The sequence below is a fragment of the Halichoerus grypus genome, chromosome 3 (assembly GCF_964656455.1).
Source record: "Halichoerus grypus chromosome 3, mHalGry1.hap1.1, whole genome shotgun sequence".
In the NCBI taxonomy this organism is placed as follows: domain Eukaryota; kingdom Metazoa; phylum Chordata; class Mammalia; order Carnivora; family Phocidae; genus Halichoerus; species Halichoerus grypus.
This window is the reverse complement of record NC_135714.1, coordinates 79,714,002-79,737,706: the sequence shown is the minus strand read 5'-3', so window position 1 is coordinate 79,737,706 and position 23,705 is coordinate 79,714,002. Positions and strand designations below refer to the sequence as shown.

At 33.6% G+C, this 23,705-nt stretch overlaps 1 protein-coding gene across 1 annotated transcript in view; it reads left to right on the top strand.

The window, feature by feature from the left end:
* STPG2 (sperm tail PG-rich repeat containing 2) overlaps positions 1-7,303 on the top strand; it is a 314,912-nt gene extending 307,609 nt beyond the window's left edge. Inside the window, exons 10-11 of the mRNA XM_078068237.1 lie at positions 2,807-2,922; positions 7,283-7,303. Coding sequence (XP_077924363.1) covers positions 2,807-2,922; positions 7,283-7,303 — 137 coding nt within the window. The remainder of the gene's footprint in view (positions 1-2,806; positions 2,923-7,282) is intronic.
* The last annotated feature ends 16,402 nt before the right edge of the window (positions 7,304-23,705 follow it).

The window sequence follows — 23,705 nt, the reverse complement described above, 5'->3', positions numbered from 1 at the left end:
GAATAGAAATTATATTATTCCAAAGTCATGCATGCAAGATGGCATTTGCTACAACACTTTGTCTTTTAGCAGATCAAGACACTTGAGCTTCTTAGTCCATTCTGACTGCTATAACAAAAATGCTATAGACGGGGTAGCTTAAATAGTGTAAGTTTATTTCTCACAGTTACTGGAGTCTGGGAAATCCAAAGTCAGGATGCCCAAAGTGACATTTGCATTAGGGAGGGCCTCCCTCCTGACTTGCAGATAAACATCTGTATACACAGCAGAGAAAGAATGAGAATGAAAATAAATTCTCTCACGTCTCTTTTTGTAAGGGTGATAATCCCATCATGAGGGGCTCCGCTCTTTGACCTGATTACCTTTTTTTTTTTTTTAAGATTTTATTTATTTATTTGAGAGAGAACCAGAAAGAGAACAGAGAGGGGAGGGGCAGAGGGAGAAGCAGGCTCCCCACTGAGCAGGGAGCCTGATGCAGGGCTTGATCCCGTGACCCTGGGATCATGACCTGAGCCAAAGGCAGCTGTCTTAATGGACTGAGCCACCTACGTGCCTCCCCCAATTACCTTCTGAAGCCCTCATCTCCAAATATGATGATCACATTGGTGATTAGGGTTTTAATATATGAATTTGGTGGGGGGAGGCACAACCATTCAGTTCATAGCAGCTTCCCACAAGGACTTTATAATTTTGGATATCTATCCTATTAATTGAATTGATGTTAGAAGGATTGAAATAGAGCCAAATCTCATCTTTTATTGTAAAATTTGAAGTATCTTATGTTAATGAAGCTAAAGCCTTAAAAATGTTTCATGTGAATTTATCAATTCTAATTTATTTTAGTTTTGAAAACATCTTCAGGGATCTGTTCTTCAAAGTGGTAGTTTTTAATTGCATGTATACTAGGGAGATGGAGGTATAATTTTTGTATTCTGCTAACATCTTCATATCTACTATTTCACTGTTTATGTCCATTGTCAATATTCTGTCTCATGTTGTTCCTTCCTCTCTCCACACTTCTTCTCTCCACACTCTCTCTCCTTCCTCTCTCCCTCTAATTTAGTTTCATTCATCATCACTGTTCCACACACTCCACGGTGACCTGTCTGTGATGTCTCCTCTTGCAACATTTGATATAGTAAGACCTCTAAGCACTCTCTGGAAATACAGGCTTGGCATGTGACAGATACTCAATAAGTATTGGTTAATATGTGAATGGAGAAAAGAAAAAACACTCTCCCTATTTTCTCTCTTTGATGTTGTACTAGCCGTATTCTACTCACTAGACTATTTCCTTCTTTGACTCTCCCTCTCCCTTCCTATGTGCAGCACCTCCAAGTTTCAGTCCTCAGTTATTAAATTTTCTCTGTCCATGTTCTTTCGCTTAAAGAAACTTCAACTATCACCTCTATGTGAACAACTCCTTTCCTTTTCCCCAGAACAGATTTCTCATGAGCTTCAGTTATGTATTTCCAGCTGTCTTCTGAACATTTCTATTTGGATATGCTGCCATCTTTTCAGACAAAACTGGTTCAAAACCAAACACACGATGTTCCTCTTCAATGATATCTCTTCTGTGTTTTCTTATTTTTGTCACAATATTGCCTTTTTATTGGCCATTATTCATTTTTATTTTCTTCCAGTCACTATACATATTAAATATTTATTTCATGTCTTAGAAAATATTCTGAGTTGTTCTTCCTTTCCCTTAGCAATGTTAGTAAACTCCTTATTAGTGTCCCTAAAATAAACCATCAAGTCATCCCATCCTATAATGTACTGCCAAAGTTTATTTCATAAACTACCTCTTTCTTCATGAATCTCCTTTAGTGTAAAACCTTCAGGAGCTACCCACTACCTGTGGAATTAGTTTCCAAAAGCTTTTTTGTTATTTATTTATTTATTTATTTATAAAGATTTATTTATTTTAGAGAGAGCGCACATGCGTGCAAGAGTAGGGGGACGGGCAGAGGGAGAGAATCTCAAGCAGACTACCTGCCCCTGCTGGACTCCATCCCAGGACCCATGAGATCATGACCTGAACCAAAACCAAGAGTCAGATGCTTAACTGACTGAGCCACTCAGGTGCCCCTCCAAAAGCTTTAAAAAAATTATTAGACAATTTTTGTTAAAAAAATGTATATAGGACCCAAACAAAGAAGAGTAAATCTAAAGCTGTTTTGAATGAAAATAATTCAGGCTCCTATTTGGGCTTTACCTATACATTTTTCCCTAGGCACTTCTGTGGAATTCTAGGACACTTTAGAATACAATTTGAAACCTATTGGCTCTAATACAAAATCCTTATTTAGGGTTAGGCCCTAGTCCATTCAACCAGTTTGTTCATTACATCCAATCGTTCCATGTGAATTCCATCTTTTTACCTTGGCTTCTATCATGTTTAGCACCCAGAATGCTATTCAACTACTTTTTTGCTTCTTTAAGTCTTATTCATATTTCCAAATGCATTTCAAGCACTACATCTTTGCTGAATTTATGAATGCCTTTTTAGGAAATAAAAGACTTGGTTGTCTTTTTTCATGATGTATATGTATCTTGGGAGGGTACTGTTTTCTTTTTTGGGAAAATACTTCTGTATTACATTTAATTATTAGATAGACAAATGTCACTTTTTTGTGCTTATTATATTTTAAAACCCTAACCTGAATGATTTTAAGCATTCAAAAAAAATGGGTCCAAGATTGTTTGATGCTAAAATTATACATTAAGAGCACAAATCTAAGAATATGACCCAAATCAATAATTTTAACACACTTTATTATTTTCTACATTTGTTTTCTTTTAGGGCCTGCAACATATGATCCTGTTTTAAGGAAATCTTGCTCCATACCCTTATTTGATAAAGCATCAAAGCGTTTTAAAGATTCCAAAGAGATTACTCCTGGTCCAGCGACATATGAGGTTTGTCAATAATATATCTCTTTTATCAGTAACAAAAGAATAGAATAATTTCCAGAAAGTACTGAAAATGTCTACATTTTTTATAGTCTACATGTTTTATTCATATTTGACTAATCAAAATCTTTTGGCTATGGAAGGCATTTTTTAAAAATTATTTATTTATTTATTGAGCAAGAGAGAGCATGAGCTGGGGGGAGGGGCAGAGGGAGAGGGAGAGAGAGAATCTTAAGCAGGCTCCACACCCAGCATGATCCTGAATTGGGGCTTGATCTCCCTGAGATCAAGACCTGGGCTGAAATCAAGAGTCTGACACTTAACTGACTGAGCCACCCAGGTGCCCCAGAAAGGCATTTTTGAATACATTCTGACATTTTTTTAAAGATTGATTTATGAATTATTTAATTTATCAATTTATCTATAAATGTCCACTACAACATTGATATATATATATTTTTTTTTACATCCCTGCAACTTTAAAAACTTAGTTGTTTACATACATAAGTGGAAATTTTCAAGTATTTATTGCAATTATGAATTTATTAGAGGGCTCAGAAGGTAGAGTGTTGGTCCAGTAAAATCATATATTGATCTTTTAACTTCTTTTAATAAGTATAGATGCTGTAGTTTAGATTCATAATAAATAAAGGACTCTTTTAAGCTCTGGGCCTTCTGATTATAAGGAGGCTTAAATAAATCTGCAGGTTTTAAAAATTGTGTTCACAATTGGCCTTAATTCCTCATCTAGGATGAATAAGTCCCCCATCCCCATTCTACTAACTATTAAAAGTGAAATATTTTATAGTGGCCTATAGCAAGTAATTTAAGAATTAATACTCAGTGCAAACCACAGTGAATATTGTTTTTTGGGTTAGTTAATGACAAGTTCATTTTTCTTGAATGTATGCTTTCTACTTATTTAAAATGTCATAATCTAAATAATTCTTCAGCATTCTGCCAAAGCAAATTCATAATATAACATCTGGAAAAAAAGAAAAAGAAAATAAAATGAATGATAAAAGAGTTGTTATTTTACTTGTGGGTTGTTGATTCCCTCAAAAGACCACTGCTAATTCCTACTGATTAAGCAATGCTAATTTTATTTACTTCAGAAAGGGAGAATCTGCTAGACAGTCTTAATAGTTTTTCAGAAGGTGCAAGTCAAGGGACTTGTGATGTTTTAGGACCTGGGCTGTGTGATGTAAGACAGGTCTTACAAATGGGGATTTAGTTGGGATTGGGCAAAGTTTATGACCTGTTTACTTTGAGTTATTGAGGGAGTGTCCTGAAGCAAGTCTTGATCAGTAAGCTATCAGTCTTCATAAGTTAGGTGGTATAGCTGTTCATAGTCTGATCATATTATCATATTAAATCATTAGCTGAACCCTTCTCCCCTACTTTTTAAAACTGATTTTAGTGGTATTTACAAATAATAAAGTCAGTAAATCTAATGTTATCCTTTTATTTTGTGATACATTTATCATTGAAGATGTATTTACTAGTCTTCTAGTATTTAAAGATGTTCTTTTTATTTCATAAGATTTTATAATTATATTTATACTTCCTCATAGTCATTTACTAGAGCAAATTATTTTCTATGTCAAACGAAAACATTTATGGGGTTAGTAATGATGTTTATTCAGGTGTTGCCTGGAATTTCAAACTAATATATCCTATATATATACTGCACTGCGAAGTAACTTTCCTGTTGAGAAATGAGTAATATTTTTTGCCTTCCAACACCATTTGTTTTTTCTTTAATATTTGAAAACTTTTTTGAACAGGTAATTTTCCTTAAAAATTTTCCTTCTTATAAGAAAAAGTTATTTTTAATCAGATAGGCCAATAAATTACTAGGTCCTTTTATTATAACTTGCTCTTATTTTTTAGTTTGATACTTTTTTCTCTATTAACTTTAGTAAGTTTAAGTTGGTAACTCTTGAGAAGATATTTGCCTAAAAATTTTACTTTTTTTTTTAACAGAAAAAGATGATTCTAGAAATTTAGAACATTGTTTTCAGACTACAATATTATGTTCTACTTAAAAAGTGCTTAAATTTGTAGGACTTGTGCCATCATTGGTTATAGGTTTTCAGTGTCACATATGCATACCGGATCCAACTTATCCAATGTGGGTGGTACTTACAATAATATCTATAATAGCTCTCTTAAGTTACACAACCACTTTTGCAAAATCTGCTTGCCATTTTTATTCTTGTGTGAATAATCTTTTGAGTTTCCCAGGCAGAATTAGTGTTTTCCTTTTTTTTTTTTCTTTCTTGGTGTGTGTGTTGGGGGGGGGGTGGTCAGAGTTGTCATTGGAACATTATTCACTATCTTTCAATTACAAGCTAATCTGTTTGTCTCTTTTGCTCCTTCTTGTTGTTGATATTTATTGGTTCACTATCACTGACCCTTTTGAAGATATAATGAAAGCTAGGGGCTCTTTACTTAGGGAGAAAATTTTGCATGTATGCTCATAACAAAAACCTGTGTATACAATTTTAGATGGTTTATTAATCTACAAAAGCTCACTTATGGCTTCAGTCAAGAACTCCCAATAGTAGATTCTGAACTCCATGAGAGCAAGACTTATTTACTTTTATTTTATTAGGTCTTCAACCACAGAAGAATCTGGCATATAGTAGCATATTAATAAATGCTTATAGTATAAAGCAACAAAATGGTTAATGCTAGGATTTTCTTCCCAGGATTAAATCACTAATCTTTACCTATGAATAAAGATTTACTTACTAACTTAGTTCTCAGTGAGAAGAATATGTATATGTCCTTTTAAAACAGCAGCAGGTTTTACTGACTAATTCACATTCTCTTGTTGAATAAGTCTTCTCACTAAATGCCAACTTTTTACGGTTTACATGAGGCACTACATTATTTTCTGGAATTTAAAATCGACAGTTATTGTATGAGAATATTTTAAAAACTAGATAGAAGAAATTTCAATGAATTTAACTTTAAAAAATCCTCATTTAAATATACAGAAAAATTTAAATACACCTCTCTTTAAAACAAACTCTACAGAAATTAATTGAAATTTAATAATACAACTATTTTAAAATATTTTTCCTACTTTTTCAGATATAATTGACATATGTATGTATTATAAATTATTGCCACAATGAGGTCATAATAAATGATGCCATCACCTTGCATAGTTACCATTTTTTTGTGTGTGTGGTGATAACAGTTAATACCTACTCTTAAAGGTTAAGACCTATTACCTTGAAGTAATAACAGTATTGTTAAGTATAGTCACCACCATGCAGTATATAAGATCTCCAGAATTTATTTATTTTCTAATAGAAGGTTTATACCTTTTACCCAATTTCTTTCTATTTCTTCTATTTCCTAGTCCCAGGCAACCACCATTTTACTATATCTCAATCAGTTCAACTGTTACATACAAGTGAGAACATACAATATTTATCTTTCTCTGTCTAACCTATTTCACTTAGTATAATGACTTCAAGATCCATCCATGTTGTCACAAATGGCAGAATTTTTTTTTAATGGTGGAATAATATTCCATTGTTATTCACACACACCACAACTTCTTTATCCATTCATCCATTAATGGATACTTAGGTTATCCTATATCTTTACTACTTTGAATAATGCTACAGTGACAGGTGAGTACAGATGTCTCTTCAAGATAATTATTCATTTCCTTCAGATATATACCCAGAAGTGGAACTGCTGGATATAGTAGTCCTATTTTTAATTTTTGAGGAATTTCCATACTGTTTTCCATAGTGGCTGCACCAATTTACACCCCCACCAACAGTGCACAATAGTTCCCTTTTATCTACATTCTTACCAACATTTGTTATCTCTTGTCTTTTTGATGTTAACCATTCTAACAGATGTGAGGTGATATCTCATTGTGTTTTTGATTTCCCTGATGATGAGTGATGTTGAGCACCTTTTCATGTACCTGTTGACCATTGTATATCTTCTTTGGAAAAATATTTATTCAGTTCCTCTGCCCATTTTTTAGTTTTTTTTCTTCTACTGAGTTGTATGAGTTCCTCATATATTTTTTATATTATCCCCTTATCAGATAGATGGTTTGCACATATTTTCTCCCATTCCATGGGTTGCCTTTTCATTTTTTTTATTGTTTCTTTTGCTGAACAGAAACTCTTCAGTTTGATGTAGTCCTGCTTGCTTATTTTAGTTACACTTGGTATCATATCTAAAAGAATCATTGCAAAGACTAATGTCAAGGAGCTTCTTCCCTATGTTTTAGGAGTTTCATGGTTTTAGGTGTTAGATTTAAATCTTTAATTCAATTTTTTTTGTGAGTAGTATAAGTTAAGGGTGCAATTTTATTCTTTTGCAGGTGGCTATCCAGTTTTCCTAAAACCATTATTACAAGAGACTATCCTTTACCCATTGTGTATTGTTGGTGTCCTTATCAAGGATTAGTTGATCATACATGCAAAAGTTAATTTCTGGGCTCTCAATTCTATTGTCTTTGTATATATGTCTGTTTTTAGGCTGGTACCATACTGTTTTGATTACTATAGCTTTGTAATATATTTTGAAATTAGAAAGTGTTATGCCTCTAGCTTTGTTGTTCTTTCTCAGGATTGCTTTGGCTGCTTGGGGTCTTCTGTGGTTTCATACAAATTTTAGGACTGTTTTTTTCTATTTCTGTGAAAAATGCCTTTGGGATTTTGATAGAGATTGCATTGAATGCACATTTTAACATTGTTAATTTTTCTAGTTCATGGACATGGGATATATTGCTATTTATTTGTGTCTTCTTCAAGTTTTTTCATCATTGTCCTATAATTTTCAGTGTAAAGATCTTTAACTTTATCCCTAAGTATTTTATTATTTTTGATGGTATTATAAATGGGATCATTTAAAAAATATTTTTGGATAGTTTGTTGTTAGTGTATAGAAATGTAACTGATTTTTTGTATTTATTTTGTATCCTGTAACTTCACTGAATTCATTTATTATTTCTAACAATTTATTTGTGGCATCTTTAGGATTTTTCTATATATAAGATTATGTCATCTGCAAACAGATAATTTCACTTCCTTCTTTCTAATCTGGATGACATTTATTTCTTTTTCTTGCCTAACTGCTCTTGGTAGGACTTCTAGTGCCAAGTTAAATAGGCATGGGTAGAGTGAGCACCTTGTCTTGGTCTTGATTTTAGCAAAAAAGCTTTCAACATTTTACTACTGAATATAATATTAGCTGTGGGCATGTTATATGTGATCTTTATTCTATTGAGGTATGTTCATTCTATATCCAATTTGTTGAGGGTTTTTATCATGAAAGGATGCTGGATTTTGTTAAATATGTTTTTTTTGCATGTATTGAGATGATCATATGATTTTTATCTTTTATTCTGTTAATGTGTTACATGACATTTATTGATTTGTGCATGTTGAACCATCCTTGCATCCCAGAGATAAATCTCACTTGATCATGATATAAGATCCTTTTAAGGTGCTGTTGAATTCAGTGTGGTAGTATTTTGTTGAGAAATTACATCATCAGGTATTAATGGCCTGTAATTTTCTCTTCCTGTAGTATCCTTATGTAGCTTTGCTATCAGGGAAATGCTGGCCTTGTTAAATGAGTTTGAGAGTGTTATCAGTTCATCAAATTTTTGGAAGAGTTTGAGAATGATTGGCATTGATTCTTTAAAACTTAAGTAGAATTTACCAGTGAAACTATCTGATCCTGGGCTTTTCTTTGTTGGGAGGTTTTTGATTACTGATTCAATCTTCTTTCTAGTTGTAGGTCTATTCAGATTTTCTATTTTTTTCATAATTTAGTGTTGGTAGGTTGTATGTTATAGGAATTTATCCATTTCTTCTAGGTTATTCAATTTCTTGGTGTATAATTGTTCATAAGAGTTTCTTTTTTTTTTTAAGATTTTATTTATTTATTTGAGAGAGAGAGAATGAGAGACAGAGAGCACGAGAGGGAAGAGGGCAGAGGGAGAAGCAGACCCCCTGCTGAGCAGGGAGCCTGATGCGGGACTCGATCCCGGGACTCCAGGATCACGACCTGAGCCGAAGGCAGTTGCTTAACCAACTGAGCCACCCAGACGCCCTGTTCATAAGAGTTTCTTATGATACTTTTTGTTTCTGTGGTGTCAGGTGTAATGTCTCCTCTTTGATTGATGATTTTGTCTTCTCTTTTTTCCTTAGTCTAGCTAAAGGTTTGTCAATTTTCTTTTTTTTAAGGTTTTATTTATTTATTTGAGAGAGAGAGTGAGAAAAAGAGAGCATGAGCAGGGGGAGGGGCAGAGGGAGAAACAGACTCCCTACTGAGTGGGGAGTCCGATGCATGTGATCCCAGAACTCTGAGATCGTGACCTGAGCTGAAGGCAGTTGCTTAACCAACTGAGCCACCCAGGTGCCCCAGGTCTGTCAATTTTCTTTCTTCCTTTTTCTTTTAAAAAAAAAAGCAGACTTTTTGTTTCATTCATCTTTTGTATTTTTTTTCTGGTCTGTATTTCATGTACTTCTGTTCTGATCTTTGTTGTCTCCTTCCTTCTGCTAACTTTGGACTTAATTTGTTCTTTTTCTAGTTTCCTAAGATGTAAAGTTAGTTTTTTTTTTATTTGTGATCATTTTTGTTTCTTCTTAATGTAGGTATTTAATGCTATAAACTTTCCTTTCAGAACTGCTTCTACTACATCTCATAAATTTTGGTATGTTGTGTTTCCATTTTCATTTGTTTCAAAATATTTTTTGACTTCTCATTTGATTTCTTCTTTGACCCATTGGTTGTTCAAGACAGTGTTGTTTAATTTCTACATATTTGTGAGTTTTTCAGTTTTTTCCCTCTTACTGATTTCTAATTTCATACCATTGGGGTTGGAAAAATATATTTGTTATATTTCAATCTCCTTACATTTGCTAAGGCTTGTTTTGTGGCCTAACACAATCTGTCTTGGAAACTGTTCCTTGTGCACTTGAAAATAATATATTCTTTTGCTATTGCATAGAATATTCCATATATGTCCATTAGGTCCTTCTGGTCTAAGGTGTAGTTCAAGTCCAATATTTTCTTATTGATTTTCTATCTGGGTAATCTATCCATTTTTGAAAGTGATGATTGAAGTCCTCTACTCTTACTGTATTGTCTGTTTCTCCCTTCAGATCTATTAGTGTTTGCTTAATACATTTAAGTACTCTGTTGTTGGGTGCATATATATTTACAATTGTTATATCCTCTTGATGAATTGACTGCTTTGTGATTATATAATGACTTTGTCTGCTTTTATAATTTTTTACTTAAAGTCTATTTTTTATGATATAAGTATAGCTACCCTTGCTCTCTTATTTCCTACTTGCATAGAATATCTTTTTCTGTCCCTTCACTTTCAATCTATGTGTATCCTTAAACCTGAAATACCCATATAGTTGTGTATTTTTTTAAAATCCATGTAGACACTCTATGTCTATGATAGGTAAGGACTTACTCATGCCACTTTATTATTTTATAGCTGTTTTATCTTGTACTTGTACAGCTGCAGAAGCCAAAGCTGGCTATGGTCATGTCCCCTAGGGTTTGACATGGGCAGAGAGGGACTCAAGTGGCTGGTATCTTACACTTGTTGAGCCACAGATACCTTGGATGAATGCCACTGTGGTCCCAGATTCTGGCAGGGGTGGTTGGGGGAGTGGAGGGAGTGAGAAGGGACTCATGTGGCTGGCATCAGTGAATTCAAATACTTGTGAGGGGAAAGCTAGTGAAATCTACTGGGGGTCTGCAACAGCTGTGCTGGCCTTAGGCTTTGTCAGTGGTGAAATCTGAATTTGTCTGCAGAGTAGGTCTCTGTGAACTGTAATTGCTTATGATGCATGGATGCTAATAATAGCCTCTGCTTTTTCTTTCTTGTTTCTAGCCAGCTCTAGATGTCTTGGTTTTGTTGGTCTGGGTAGGGTGAAACCAAAGCAGGACTTTCCTACAGTACCCCAACAAGCTGGAGAAGCTGGTCACTTGCTCTGCTCTTATTTTGTTGGTAAGTGAAACTCTTTAATGCTGGGAAGTTGCTTCTTGGCATTGAAAAATGCCACTTGGAGCAGGGAAAACCAGGCAAAATTGAATTGTCTTCTTTCTCTTCTTGTGCTATTATTCTCAGGTTTTTGGTTACAATAGTGTGCTGTTAAAATTTCCTAAGTGAACTCTAGACGTCTCCCAGAGCTGTTTTTGTTCATGGGTAGCTGTCCAATCATTGATCTTTGTGAGAAAACAGGGAATCTGTGTTCTCCTACATCACCATTTTTTTTTTCACTGAAATACCAGTAATTTTTTCTCCCAGCACTTTGAATTTATCATCCCACTCTCTTCTGTCCTCCAAGGTTTCTGCTGAAAAATACATTGACAGCTTTGTGAGCGTTCACTTGTATGTGTGACAAGTCACTTTTCTCTTACTGCTTTCAAAATTCTCTCTTTGTGTTTGACTTCTAACAAGTTGATTATAATGTATTTTGCAGATGTTTTGGGTCCATTTCTCGGAGGGATATTTTGGGCTTCCTTAATCTGATTTCCATTTCCTTCCCCAGGTCTGGGACATTTTTAGCTACTCTTTCTTTGAAAAAATTATCTGGTCCTTTCTCTGTGTCTTCTCATTATGGAACTCCTGTAATGCCTATATTGATTCATTTGCAGATGTTTTTATGAGGCCCTTAAGGTTTCTTCATTATTTTTCCTTTTTCTTTTTGCTCCTCTGACTGAATAATTGCCAATGATCTGTCTTTGTGTTTGTATTCTTATCTTCTGCTTGATCTAGTATGATATTGAAATCCTCTAATGAATTTTTCAGTTCGGTTGTACCTTCAACTACATGATTTCTGTTTGCTACTTTTTAATATTTTCTCTTTGTTGAAATTTTCACTTTGTTGATGCATTGTTCTGCCCTTGATGAGCATCTTTATATTGGTTATTTTGAATAGTCTGACAAGTAAATCATATGTCTCCATTTCACTAGGGTCAGTTTCTAGAGATTTATCTTGTTCCTTTACTTGAAACATATTTCTCTGTTTCTTCATTTTCCTTGATTCTCTGTTTTGGTGCCTGTGCATTAAATAAAACAGCCACCTTTCCTAGTCTTCATGACTGACCTCATACAGGAGAAGACCCTTACCAATAAGTGCAACCAGAGATTCTGAAGACCTCTCAAACTTTGTGCTAGTTCAACCTCCTTCCTTTCTTCTTAGTAGCCTGCAAACATCTAGAGTATGTTGGATCCCATCAGTGTGTGGAGATAAATGAGACAGATGCAAGTTCCTCAGGCAGTCACCAGAGAAGTTGAATCATTAGATGTTCTTTCTAACTCTTTCCTTCCTCAGTGATAAATTGGGATCTGAGTTTTTTAGCCTGTTTGCTCTGCACTGATCTGGGATGAGAGGCTCTGACAACTAGTTGTGTTCTAGATTAAATGTTGTCTTTGTTTTCACTAGCTCCTAGGCTTTATATATTTTAGTGCATTTTTTGTTTTGCTTTGTTTTGTTTTGTTTTTATTTACTAATGTAATAAAGAACAGTTCTTTGGATTTCTCAAAAGGAGTATAAGTACATTGGAAGGGAGAGAAATTTACCAGTTGAGTCTCATAATTGCAAGTTCAACTAGAAGAGATGAGATTTGAGGAGAGAGAAAATATCTCCAAGTCATTGGATTTTGTTCATTATTACTTGACAAAATGTATGTTAGATATCAATGGTTAGTCTCAGATGAGGCTCCGTTCAGCTTGATATTAGTGTATTTTTGTCTCAGATTCTGACATATGAAGCTTTTATTATGAGAAATTTCTTAAGTTTTGGTGGGACTTTGTAGATATTATAGAAGAGAGTTGAGAATAACTGCTTTAGATACCATGGTCCAGATCATTTTTTAATATAGAAAATTACCTATACATAATCTTGACAGTAACTAAAATGGAATAGGTAATATAAGATCAGAAATATTGAGAACAAATTTTCTAGAGTGTAAGAGTGTCTATATTGGTTCCAAAGGGCCACTTACAACAGATAAAATGATTCTAAGTATATAAGTACCTACACTTCCATTATCTGCTTCAACTGGAGTGACTCCATTTTATATGCTTCATATATTACACATTTGCATAAAATTACATTAGAGAAAGAGTTCACTACCTAAAGTTAAAGAGAAAATTTAAAGTCTCAGTTGTAGAAAAAATATAAGTTCATTGCATTAAGAGAAAACTTGTTCTAAATCTCACTTCAATCATTTAATAACTCAGATAGAAGGATAAAAATCTACTACAAATACAGTACAAAAAATATGCCAAAAAAGTATTTTGTTTTTCTTTTCTTTTTCTTTACTTCTTTCTTTCTTTCTTTTTTTTTTGCAGTACTTGACAAACAGTTGGATCCATACGTTGTAGTTATTGTTACTATTACTTTTATTTTATGGCTATACTCATTTATTTTTAGTTTACAAATATGAATCCAGTCTGGTGTAGGCTCTGAGAATCCAAAAATTAGAAAAAAAATCTTTGTTCTCAAATATGTAGCAATCTGTTAAGGAGAAAAATATGTAACTATTTTAATTACAATAAAATTATTATACTGAGTAAGTGAAAAGTACCAAAATGTGGAGTAAAAATCTGTAAGTCAACCAAATCAGGCAATCTTCAGAAGGCATTTTATATGAAATATGAGAATAATGGGAATTTTCTGCTTGGACAAGCCAGGGGAACATATTCTAGGCCAAAGGACAATATATTCAAACTCCAAGAGACACTAGAGAATAAAATATCCTTGGCAAGATTTTATTAAGTCAGAACTGCTATAATGTAAAAATGAATGGCATGACATTAGACATGTAGACAATGTTAGATCACAAAGTATGTTAAATGATGTGCAGAGTTTTTGTTTTCTCAACTATGGGGTAGACACTAAAGATTCTGAGTAGAGTTATACTATTATATATTAATGTAAAATAAGCAAAATCCAGTTTTTAATTTTTTAGTATTTTAAAATATTATTTTTTCCCTTATTTTTTTTCTGGATAAATTGCTAATAAAGGATGATAAGGGTTGATTTAAATTATATAGTTTTTTGGATGAAGGTTAATTCGTAAGTTTATTTCCAAATGCTCATATTATTTTTGCAGAAAACATTTGGTTGTAGTTATAAATTATATTTATTTTATACTTCTACTTTTAAAAACCCCTGTTTATACTTGTTTCAAAGTTTGTGGGACCATATTTCATATCCTTCGGAAATGTGATTTAAATTTTTGCTTTTAGAAATCAGTTTTGCACTTCAATTCTGAAGGTCATGGCACATTACTTAAAACCCCAAAATGAATGCTTAAAAGCTACCTGTCATTTGTCATTCCTTATAAAAGTTCTCTGACTCTCCATGGACTTCATCCTTAGTTTAATTTTCTCCTTTCATTTCTGCTTACAGAGCTCTTGATATTCCTTGGAACTTCCTAAGTTACTAAGTTTGGGGAGACTTGTTAAGGTCTCTCCTGGAAAATCTTTTCTCAGCTTATCATATTAGGCCTTGAGATGCGTGTCAGAGGTATGGTCTGCTCTATGATATCCTGAGAGGATTCTAGGTTACTCATGTTACTAGTTACTGCATTGGGATAAGGATGAATCTTTGGACTTTAAGGACTGGTTTCAACCTAGAAAGTTTGTCTTGGTGATTATATATTATGAACCCTTTTCATGGAGTCCATAAACCCTTTTAAAGAAGTAGAATATTGTGTGCTCATACATTTGTGTAATTTTCGGTGGATAGTTTCCATAATATTCTCAAAAGAAACTAACTCCCCTCCATCCCCACCGAAAATAAAAAGTTTAAGAATCACTGCTTTTTTACCAAAAGAATATCTTTAGCCAATAATAATTCAGAGAAAGAACAGAGAATCACAGTTCCCACATGAGGTGATGCTGTCAAGAAAAGAATCAAGCTCTGGCCATGCTAATCACCATAACTGCAAATCTCTTTAGGTACTAAGTCATTGCTTTCTGTGTATGTATATTTGATTTAACACAGAAATTATTTTTAGAATTACCTATCTAAAATGTTTTTAAAATTGGGAAGGTTACATGTGATATTTTACATAGAGAATGGAGTACTATGGTTAAAAAGATGAGTGAAATATATGATTTTTGCAATGGCATTGGGTGATGATTTGAATGTACAATATAAAAAATAGAGTGGAAAGAAACCAGTTTCATATCCATTTAACCTATTTTTAACTTGAAATAGTGTTATCTTAATGGCTTACACTGAAATATATTCATTTTTTTGATGTGTCTCAATATGCTAAAAATTATCTAAGCCATCACTATTTTTATTACCAAAAAGTACTTTTGCCTGAGACACAATTTGAGTTTGATCTAGGAAGGCAGGAAAAACTCTTACCAAAATGAAAGTTATGTATTTTTCTACTCTGTTGTTCTGATTACAATGTAGAATTTTTATTATTTATTCGAAGTAGTATTTCAACTTTAACTTCTTTATAATTAACCATGTTTGTAGCCAAGGAAAGGATATTTTATAAATAGCTACCAAATTTTTATCTCTGGCTATCATAATAAATCATATTTTTATTTTCATCTTTTCCTAAAATATAAACATTGGTTTACCAGGCCATAGCATCTTCTTTATAAGTTGAGGTTTAGTTGTGGATTAGAATCATTGTTAGAGGAGAATCAGTAAATTAGTAAGGAAAGTAGACTTTGCTTTGAATTCTCAACAATAAAATCATTAGAGATATCAACTATTTTCTTCTCCAAGAAAGAAAGGTAAGTCTCATATTCTTTTTGACGGTCAAAAGAATAATTTATTGACAAATGCCAAAAAATACACCCTTTGGCCCTCTTTTTCTCCTGATACCACTCAGTTCCAAGGGTGATGCCCCTCAAGGCTTAGTGTGTTCCTACCCTTGGCCTTGCTGCACTAATTACAGTCTGACTGGATATTGGCACTTGGTGCAGTAATGTTTTATCTTCACTCATTCTGTCATTGATGTTGACCTAGTCATTCCTGAGGCAATTGATATTGACCTGTTTATGCTCATGTTCAATAGCTTTACTCTTGAAAAACAGAGGGTATGGCTACAAAAATATATATCTTTTATTCACAGTTTTTTAGAGTTCCAAGTTACGTTATTTTCTTTTTCTTTCTTAGCACCTTTTTTCTTAGTTCTAGAAGAAGTTGGAAGAATGAAATATTAAAGGAATCATATAAATTAATAGCCACATGTATAAACTAATGCCACCTATGTTTAGCCAGGGTTGCTTAAACAAGCTAGGTACCCTAAAATCTCTTCCTCCAGTGTGAGTTCTCTGCTCACCAGATATTTTATGGAGAGAGATGTTAAATGATTGGTTTCCTCACATTGATTAAGAACATTGGAACAGACCATTCATAGCAGTTTGTCTATTAATTACACATCAAGAATCAAGAATGGTCTTTGATTTTTATATAAATAGGACCACCTATTGACTATTCTTGGTGCATCTTAGATAGTTCTGACTTGCCCAAATTGATTCATATTTTTGCCTTGAGAACTAGAATAGGCCACTTCCTGGCTATTTTCTGTATTAATGCTCTTAAAATCTTGTAAGATAGTCCACTTTGTGTCCTAGAAAACATTAATTTCTTTATAGTTGAATCTGATATGATAGCTCAAACTTAATTATCATGAGTCTGAAATATATTTCATCCTGAGAAGCTGTTGTCAGTAAAATGTAAAAAAAAAAAATCAATTACTCTAATTTACTAGGGAAAAAGGGGATGGTAGTATTCACCTTGTGAAAGTAAAATGCTATTTTTGTATTCTTTATTATTGGAAACTATATTTAAAAAATTCAATTCAGTACTATTGCTTCAGAAACTGCTTTATTGAAAAGAAAAATAGAAAATTTCTTCTGTGTATTATTTTAACATATTTTCACGAAAACTGAAGAATTCCTAAGTAAAAAAGAGAATTCAGATTGCCAACTTAAATACCCTGAAATTTCATATGGAGAGAAAATTCTAGTACTATGCATTCTTCTTTCCCCATAATTTTTTAATTTATTTTTTATTTTTTTAAAAGTATTTTATTTATTTATTTGACAGAGAGAGACATAGCGAGAGCCGGAACACAAGCAGGGGGAGTGGGAGAGGGAGAAACAGGGTTCCTGCCGAGCAGGGAGCCAAATGCTGGGCTCGATCCCAGGATCCTGGGATCATGACCTGGCCGAAGGCTGACGCTTAACGACTGAGCCACCCAGGCGTCCCTCCCCATAATTTTTTTATTTTGCATAAAATAATACCCAGAAAAAATTTTCAATTTTTCTTGTCTGTTATTGTGACTTATATTATTAGATTTTCATTTTTTGTTCTAAAAAGGAAAAAAAAAAGTATTCCTAAACTTTTCTAGCAAGTGCACTGTTTATTATTCATATCAACTATTTACTTTTCTGTTTGAAAGTTACTAATTGTTTTTGTACATAAAATCACAAGTATCACACCCACCTTCAATTATTGCAGCATTTTCCCCTTGCAATAATAAACATTTAACACTTGAGAGAGAGGAGGGGAGAAAGAACTAAATGTCTTATGTGTACGTTTTCATATATAAATGATAGTTTTAAATAGCATCTTTTTCTATGTAAGACACATACTGCTTTATATTTGGTCAAAATATTTATCAGTTCCTTGATGATAAGAAGGAAGATGGCGATGTAGCTTTTTATGAATACAAAAGTTTCATGTCACTTATTTTAAATCCTCAGATGCTATGCTCTCAATCTTGCATTATTTCCTTTGTGGTGGCCGAAATGTTGACTAGGAAAGTAAAACCAACATCAGACAGCATATTCAGTTGCATGTGAAAGCTATTTAATTTAGCTCCTTTTGTGAGTATAGTCTTCAGTGCTGGATGAATAAACAGTCAAGCTTTAAAATAATGTTTTATTTCTATAGCAGAAAATAGACGAGTTGATAAGATTGATGATTTCTTTTTCATCAGTCTCTAGAAATCATCTGTATATGATTTTTGATCTCTGTTCAGAGTGAAAGATCTTAGATTTCCTAGTGTATAATACTTAATAATTATTTGTCAAATTAGTAAATGTGGTTCCAATTTATCCTGTAATATTAAGTCCTTACTATTTTTACTAATCTGTAAGAATATTACTACCTTCATTTCCATATATTTAATAATTTCAGTTGACTGCCAAAAGATCAGGGAGATATGTGGCCTGCTTTTTTTAGATAATCTGACTTATTAGACATACATAAGTCTTATTTTGTCTTATTAAAAACCTTGGCATCATTGTCATTTTCAAGAAACTCTGAATTGTTTTATTTTAGAAATACAGCATTTTTCTATTTATACATTTCTTCTCTTTTTTTAAAATGCATTACCAATGATTTTAGTTATCTCTTGTACTTGCACATTTTAAACTCTCAAAAATATCTGCTGATTGACTAATTGACTACTTCTTTTTATCTGTAAATGGCCTTTTAAATAAGAATTTAGTGAAAATACAGTTTTGCATAGAGTTGTTCCTTTTTTTTCAAGTTTTATTTAAATTCTAGTTAGTTAACATATAGTGTAATATTAGTTTCAGGAGTAGAATTTAGTGATTCATCACTGACATATAACAACTAGTGCTCATCACAAGTGCACTCCTTAATCCCCATCTCCCATTTAGCCCATCCCCCACTCACTTCCCTCTATCAACCATCACTTTGTTCTCTATAGTTAAGAGTCTCTTATGGTTTGCTTCCCTCTCTTTTTTTCCCCCTTTCCCTTTATTCATCTATTTTGCTTCTTAAATTTCACATATGAGTGAAGTCATATGGTATTTGTCTTTCTCTGACTTATTTTACTTATTTCATTTAGCATAATGCACTGTAGCTCCATCCACATCATCGCAAATGGCAAGATTTCATTCTTTTTGATGCCTGAGTAATATTCTGTTGTTTATATATACAACATCTTCTTTATCCATTCATCAGTTGATGGACACTTGGGCTCTTTCCATAGTTTGGCTATTGTTGATAATGCTGATATAAACATCGGGGTGCATGTGCTCCTTCGAATCTGTATTTTTGTATCCCTTGGGTAAATACCTAGTAGTATAGTTGCTGGGTCATAGGGTAGTTCTATTTTTAACTTTTTGAGAAACCTCCATACTATTTTCCAGAGTAACTGCACCAGTTTGCATTCCCACCAACAGTATAAGAGAGTTCCCCTTTCTTCACATCCTCACAAACATCTGTTGTTTCCTGTGTCATTAATTTTAGCCATTCTGACAGGTGTGAGGTGGTATCTCATTGTAGTTTTGATTTGCATTTCCCTGATGATGAGTGATGTTGAGCATCTTTTCATGTGTCTGTTAGCCATCTGTATGTCCTCTTTGGAGAAATGTCTGTTCATGTCTTCTGCCCATTTCTTAACTGGATTATTTATTTTTTGGGTGTTGGGTTTGATAAGTTCATTATAGATATTGGACGCTAACCCTTTATCAGATATGACATTTGCAAATATCTTCTACCATTCCATTGGTTGCCTTTTAGTATTTTTGATTGTTTCCTTCTCTGTGCAGAAGCTTTTTATTTTGATGAAGTCCCAATAGTTCATTTTTGCTTTTGTTTCCCTTGTCTCTAGGGACTTGTCTAGTAAGAAGTTGCTGTGGCTGATGTCAAACAGGTTGTTGCTTGTGTTCTCCTCTAGGATTTTGATGGATTCCTGTCTCATATTTAGGTCTTTCATCCATTTTGAATTTATTTTTATGTATGGTATAAGAAGGTGGTCCAGTTTCATTCCTTTGTATGTCACTGTCCAGTTTTCCCAACACCCATTTGTCAAAGAGACTTTTTTTCCATTGGATATTTTTTCCTGCTTTGTCAAAGATTGTTGACCATATAGTTGTGGGTCCATTTCTAGGTTTTCTATAATGTTCTGTTGATCTGTGTATCTGTTTTTGTGCCAATACCAGAACTGTGATGCTTCCAGCTTTGCTTTTCTTTTTCAGGATTGCTTTGGCTATATGGGGTCTTTTGTGGTTCCATACAAATTTTAGGATAGTTTTTCTAGGTCTGTGAAAAAGGCTGGTGATGTTTTGATAAGGATTGCATTAAATATGTAGATTGCTTTGGTAGTATAGACATTTTAACAATGTTCTTTCAATCCATGAGCATGGAATGTTTTTCCATTTCTTTTTGTCCTCTTTAATTTCTTTCATAAGTGTTCTATAGTTTTCAGAGTACAGATCTTTTACCTCCTTGGTTAGATTTATTCCTAGGTATCTTATGGTTTTTGATGTAGTTGTAAATGGGTTTGATTCCTTGATTTCTTTTTCTGCTGCTTCATTATTGGTGTATAGAAATGCAACTGATTTCTGTACATTGATTTTATATCCTGTGACTTTGCTGAATTCATGTATTACTTCTAGCAATTTTTTGGTTGGGTCTTTCAGGTTTTCTACATAGAGTATTATGTTGTTTGCAAACAGTAAAAGCTTGACTTCTTTCTTGCCAATTTGGATGCCTTTTATTTCTTTTTGTTGTCTGCTGAGGCAAGGACTTCCAGTACTATGCTAAATAACAATGGTGAGAATGGACATCCCTGTCTTCTTCCTGACTGTAGAGGAAAAGTTCTCTGTTTTTCCCCTTTGGGGATGATATTAGCTTTCATGTATGGCCTTTATGATGTTGAGATATGTTCCCTCTAGCCCTACCTCATTGAGTGTTTTCATCAAGAATGGATACTGTATTTTGTCAAATGTTAGAGGATCATATGGTTCTCATCCTTTCTTTTATTAATGTGGTATATCACATTTATTGATTTGTGAATATTGAGCTACCCCTGCAGCCCAGGAATAAATCCCACTTGATCATGGTGGATAATTCTTTTAATGTACTGTTGGATTTGGTTTGCAGTATCTTGTTGAGAATTTTTGCATCCATGTTCATCAGGGATATTGACTTGTAGTTCTCCTTTTTAGTGGAGTCTTTATTTGGTTTTGGTATCAGGGTAACACTGGTTTAATAGAATGAATTTGGAAGTTTTCCTTCCTTTTTTGAGGGGAGAATAGTTTGAACAGAATAGGTATTAACTCTTCTTTAAATGTTTGGTAGAATTCACCTATGAAGCCATCTTGTCCTGGACTTTTTGTTTGTTGGGACTTTTTTGATTAGTGATTCAAATTCGTTGCTGGTTATAGATCTATTCAAATTTTCTATTTCTTCCTGTTTCAGTTTTGGTATTTTATATGTTTCTAGAAATGTGTCCATTTCTTCTAGGTTGTCCAATTTGTTGCCAGATAGTTTTTCATAATATTCTCTTACAATTGTATTTCTGTGGTGTTGGTTGTTATTTCTCCTCTCTCATTTGTGATTTTATTTATTTGGGTCCTTTCTCTTTTCTTTTTGGTAAGTCTGGCTAGGGGTTTATCAATTTTATTAATTCTTTTAAAGAACCAGCTCTTAGTTTTGTTAATCTAGTCTATTGGTTTTTTGTTTGTTTGTTTGTTTCTGTATAATTTATTTCTGCTCTAATCTTTATTATTTCCCTTATTCTGCTGGCTTTAAGCTTTATTTGCTATTCCTTTTCTAGCTCTTGCTTCTTGAGGTAGGCCTGTATTGTTGTATACTTCCAACTTATGACCACCTTTGCTGCATCCCAAAGGTTCTAGATTTTCTTGTTTTCATTTTCATTTGCTTCCATCTATATTTTTTATTTCTTCTTTAATTTCCTGGTTAGCCCATTCATTCTTTAGTAGAATGTTCTTTAGTCTCCATGTATTTGTGGTCTTTCCAAAATTTTTCTTGTGGTTGACTTTAAGTTTCAAAGTATTGTGGTCTGAAAATATGCATGGTATGATCTAAATCTTTTGTACTTGTTGTACTTGTTGAGGTGATTTGTGACCCCGTATGTGATCTATTCAGAGAATGTTCATGTGTACTCAAAAAAAATGTGTATTCTGCTGCTTTATGATGAAATGTCCTGAATATATCTGTTAAGTCCATCTGGCCCAGTGTGTCTTTCAAAGCCATTGTTTCCTTGCTGATCTACTTAGATGATCTGTCCATTGCTGTAAGTTGGGTGTTAAAATCCCCTACTATTATTGTATTATTACCAATGAGTTTCTTTATGTTTGTTGTTATTTGACTTATATATTTGGGTGCTCCCAAGTTGGGGGCATAATATTTACAATTGTTCAATCTTCTTGATGGATAGACCTCTTTATGATATAGTGCCTTATTCATCTCTTGTTATAGTCTTTGGTTTATAATCTAGTTTGTCTTATATAAGTATGGCTACTCTCACTTTCCTTTGATATCCTTTAGCATGATAGGTGGTTCTCCATCCCCTCACTTTCAATCTGAAGGTGTCCTTAGTTCTTAACCGAGTCTCTTGAAGGCAGCATATAAATGGATCTTTTTGTTTTTAATCCATTCTGATCCCCCATGTCTTTCAATTGGAGCATTTAGTCCATTTACATTCAGAGTGATTATTGATAGATATGAATTTAGTGCCCTTGTGTTACCTGTAAAGTTGGTGTTTCTGGTGATGTTCTCTGGTCCTTCCTGGTCTTTGTTGCTTTTGGTCTTTCTTTCCCACTCAAAGAGTCCCCTTTAATATTTCTTGCAAGGATGGTTTAGTGGTCATGGACTCCTTTAGTTTTTGTTTGTCTGGGAAACTCTTTATCTCTCCTTCTATTCTGAATGATAGCCTTGCTGGATAAAGTATTCTTGGCTGCATATTTTTCCCATTCAGCATATTGAATATATCATGCCACTATCTTCTGGCCTGCCAATGTTTTGTGGACAAATCTGCTGCAAACTTGATCTGTCTTCCCTTGTAGGTTAAAGACTTTTTTTCCCTTGCTGCTTTCAGGATTCTTTCCTTGTATGTGTATTTTGGGAATTTGACTATGATTTGTCTTGGCATTGGCTAGCTTTTGTTGATTTTGATGGGAGTTCTCTGTGCCTCTTGGATTTTGATGTCCATTTCCTCCCCCAGATTAGGGAAGTTTTCAGCTATAATTTGCTCAAATAAACCTCTATCCCTTTATCCCTCTCTTCTTCTGGGACTCCTATGACACAAATGTTATTATGCTTTATGGAGTCACTGAGTTCCCCAAGTCTACATTCATGATCCAATAGTTTTCTTTCCCTCTTCTTTTCAGCTTCATTATTGTCATATAATGTCAATAATTCAGCAAAATTATTGAAGATAATTTTATCTTCTATATCAGTGATTCATTCCTTGTTGTCAATACATCTAATCAGTTTTGCATCTTGGTTACAGCATTTTTTATTTCAGTTTTTAGGCTTTTTAACTCTGTATTAAGGGTCTCTTAGGTTTCTTCTATGCTTTTTCCAAGCCTACTAGTATCCTTATGATTGTTGTTTTACATTCTGGGGCAGACATATTAATTATATTGTTTTGATTAGATCCCTGGCTGTGACCTCTTCCCAGTTCTTTCTTTTGGGATGAAATCCTCCATCTTGGCATTTTGCCTAGACTTCTGTCTATGTGTTAGGAAAACCTGTTATGTTTCTTGCTCTTGAGAGTAATGCCTATATTAAGAAGAGGTCATATACCTCTGGTGCTTCTGGAAGTTTTTTTGGTATATGCTGTGTGCACTCTGCTGTTGTGTTTTGGTTGCGCTTTCCCTCAGATCAGTCCTCTGCAGAGTTTCTCCTTGCCTGCAGTGTGGAGTACTTGGACCTGGTCTAGTGCGTGGCGAGTTTTAACTAGGTGTGTGTGTTTTGGTCTGCTTGATAGAAAAG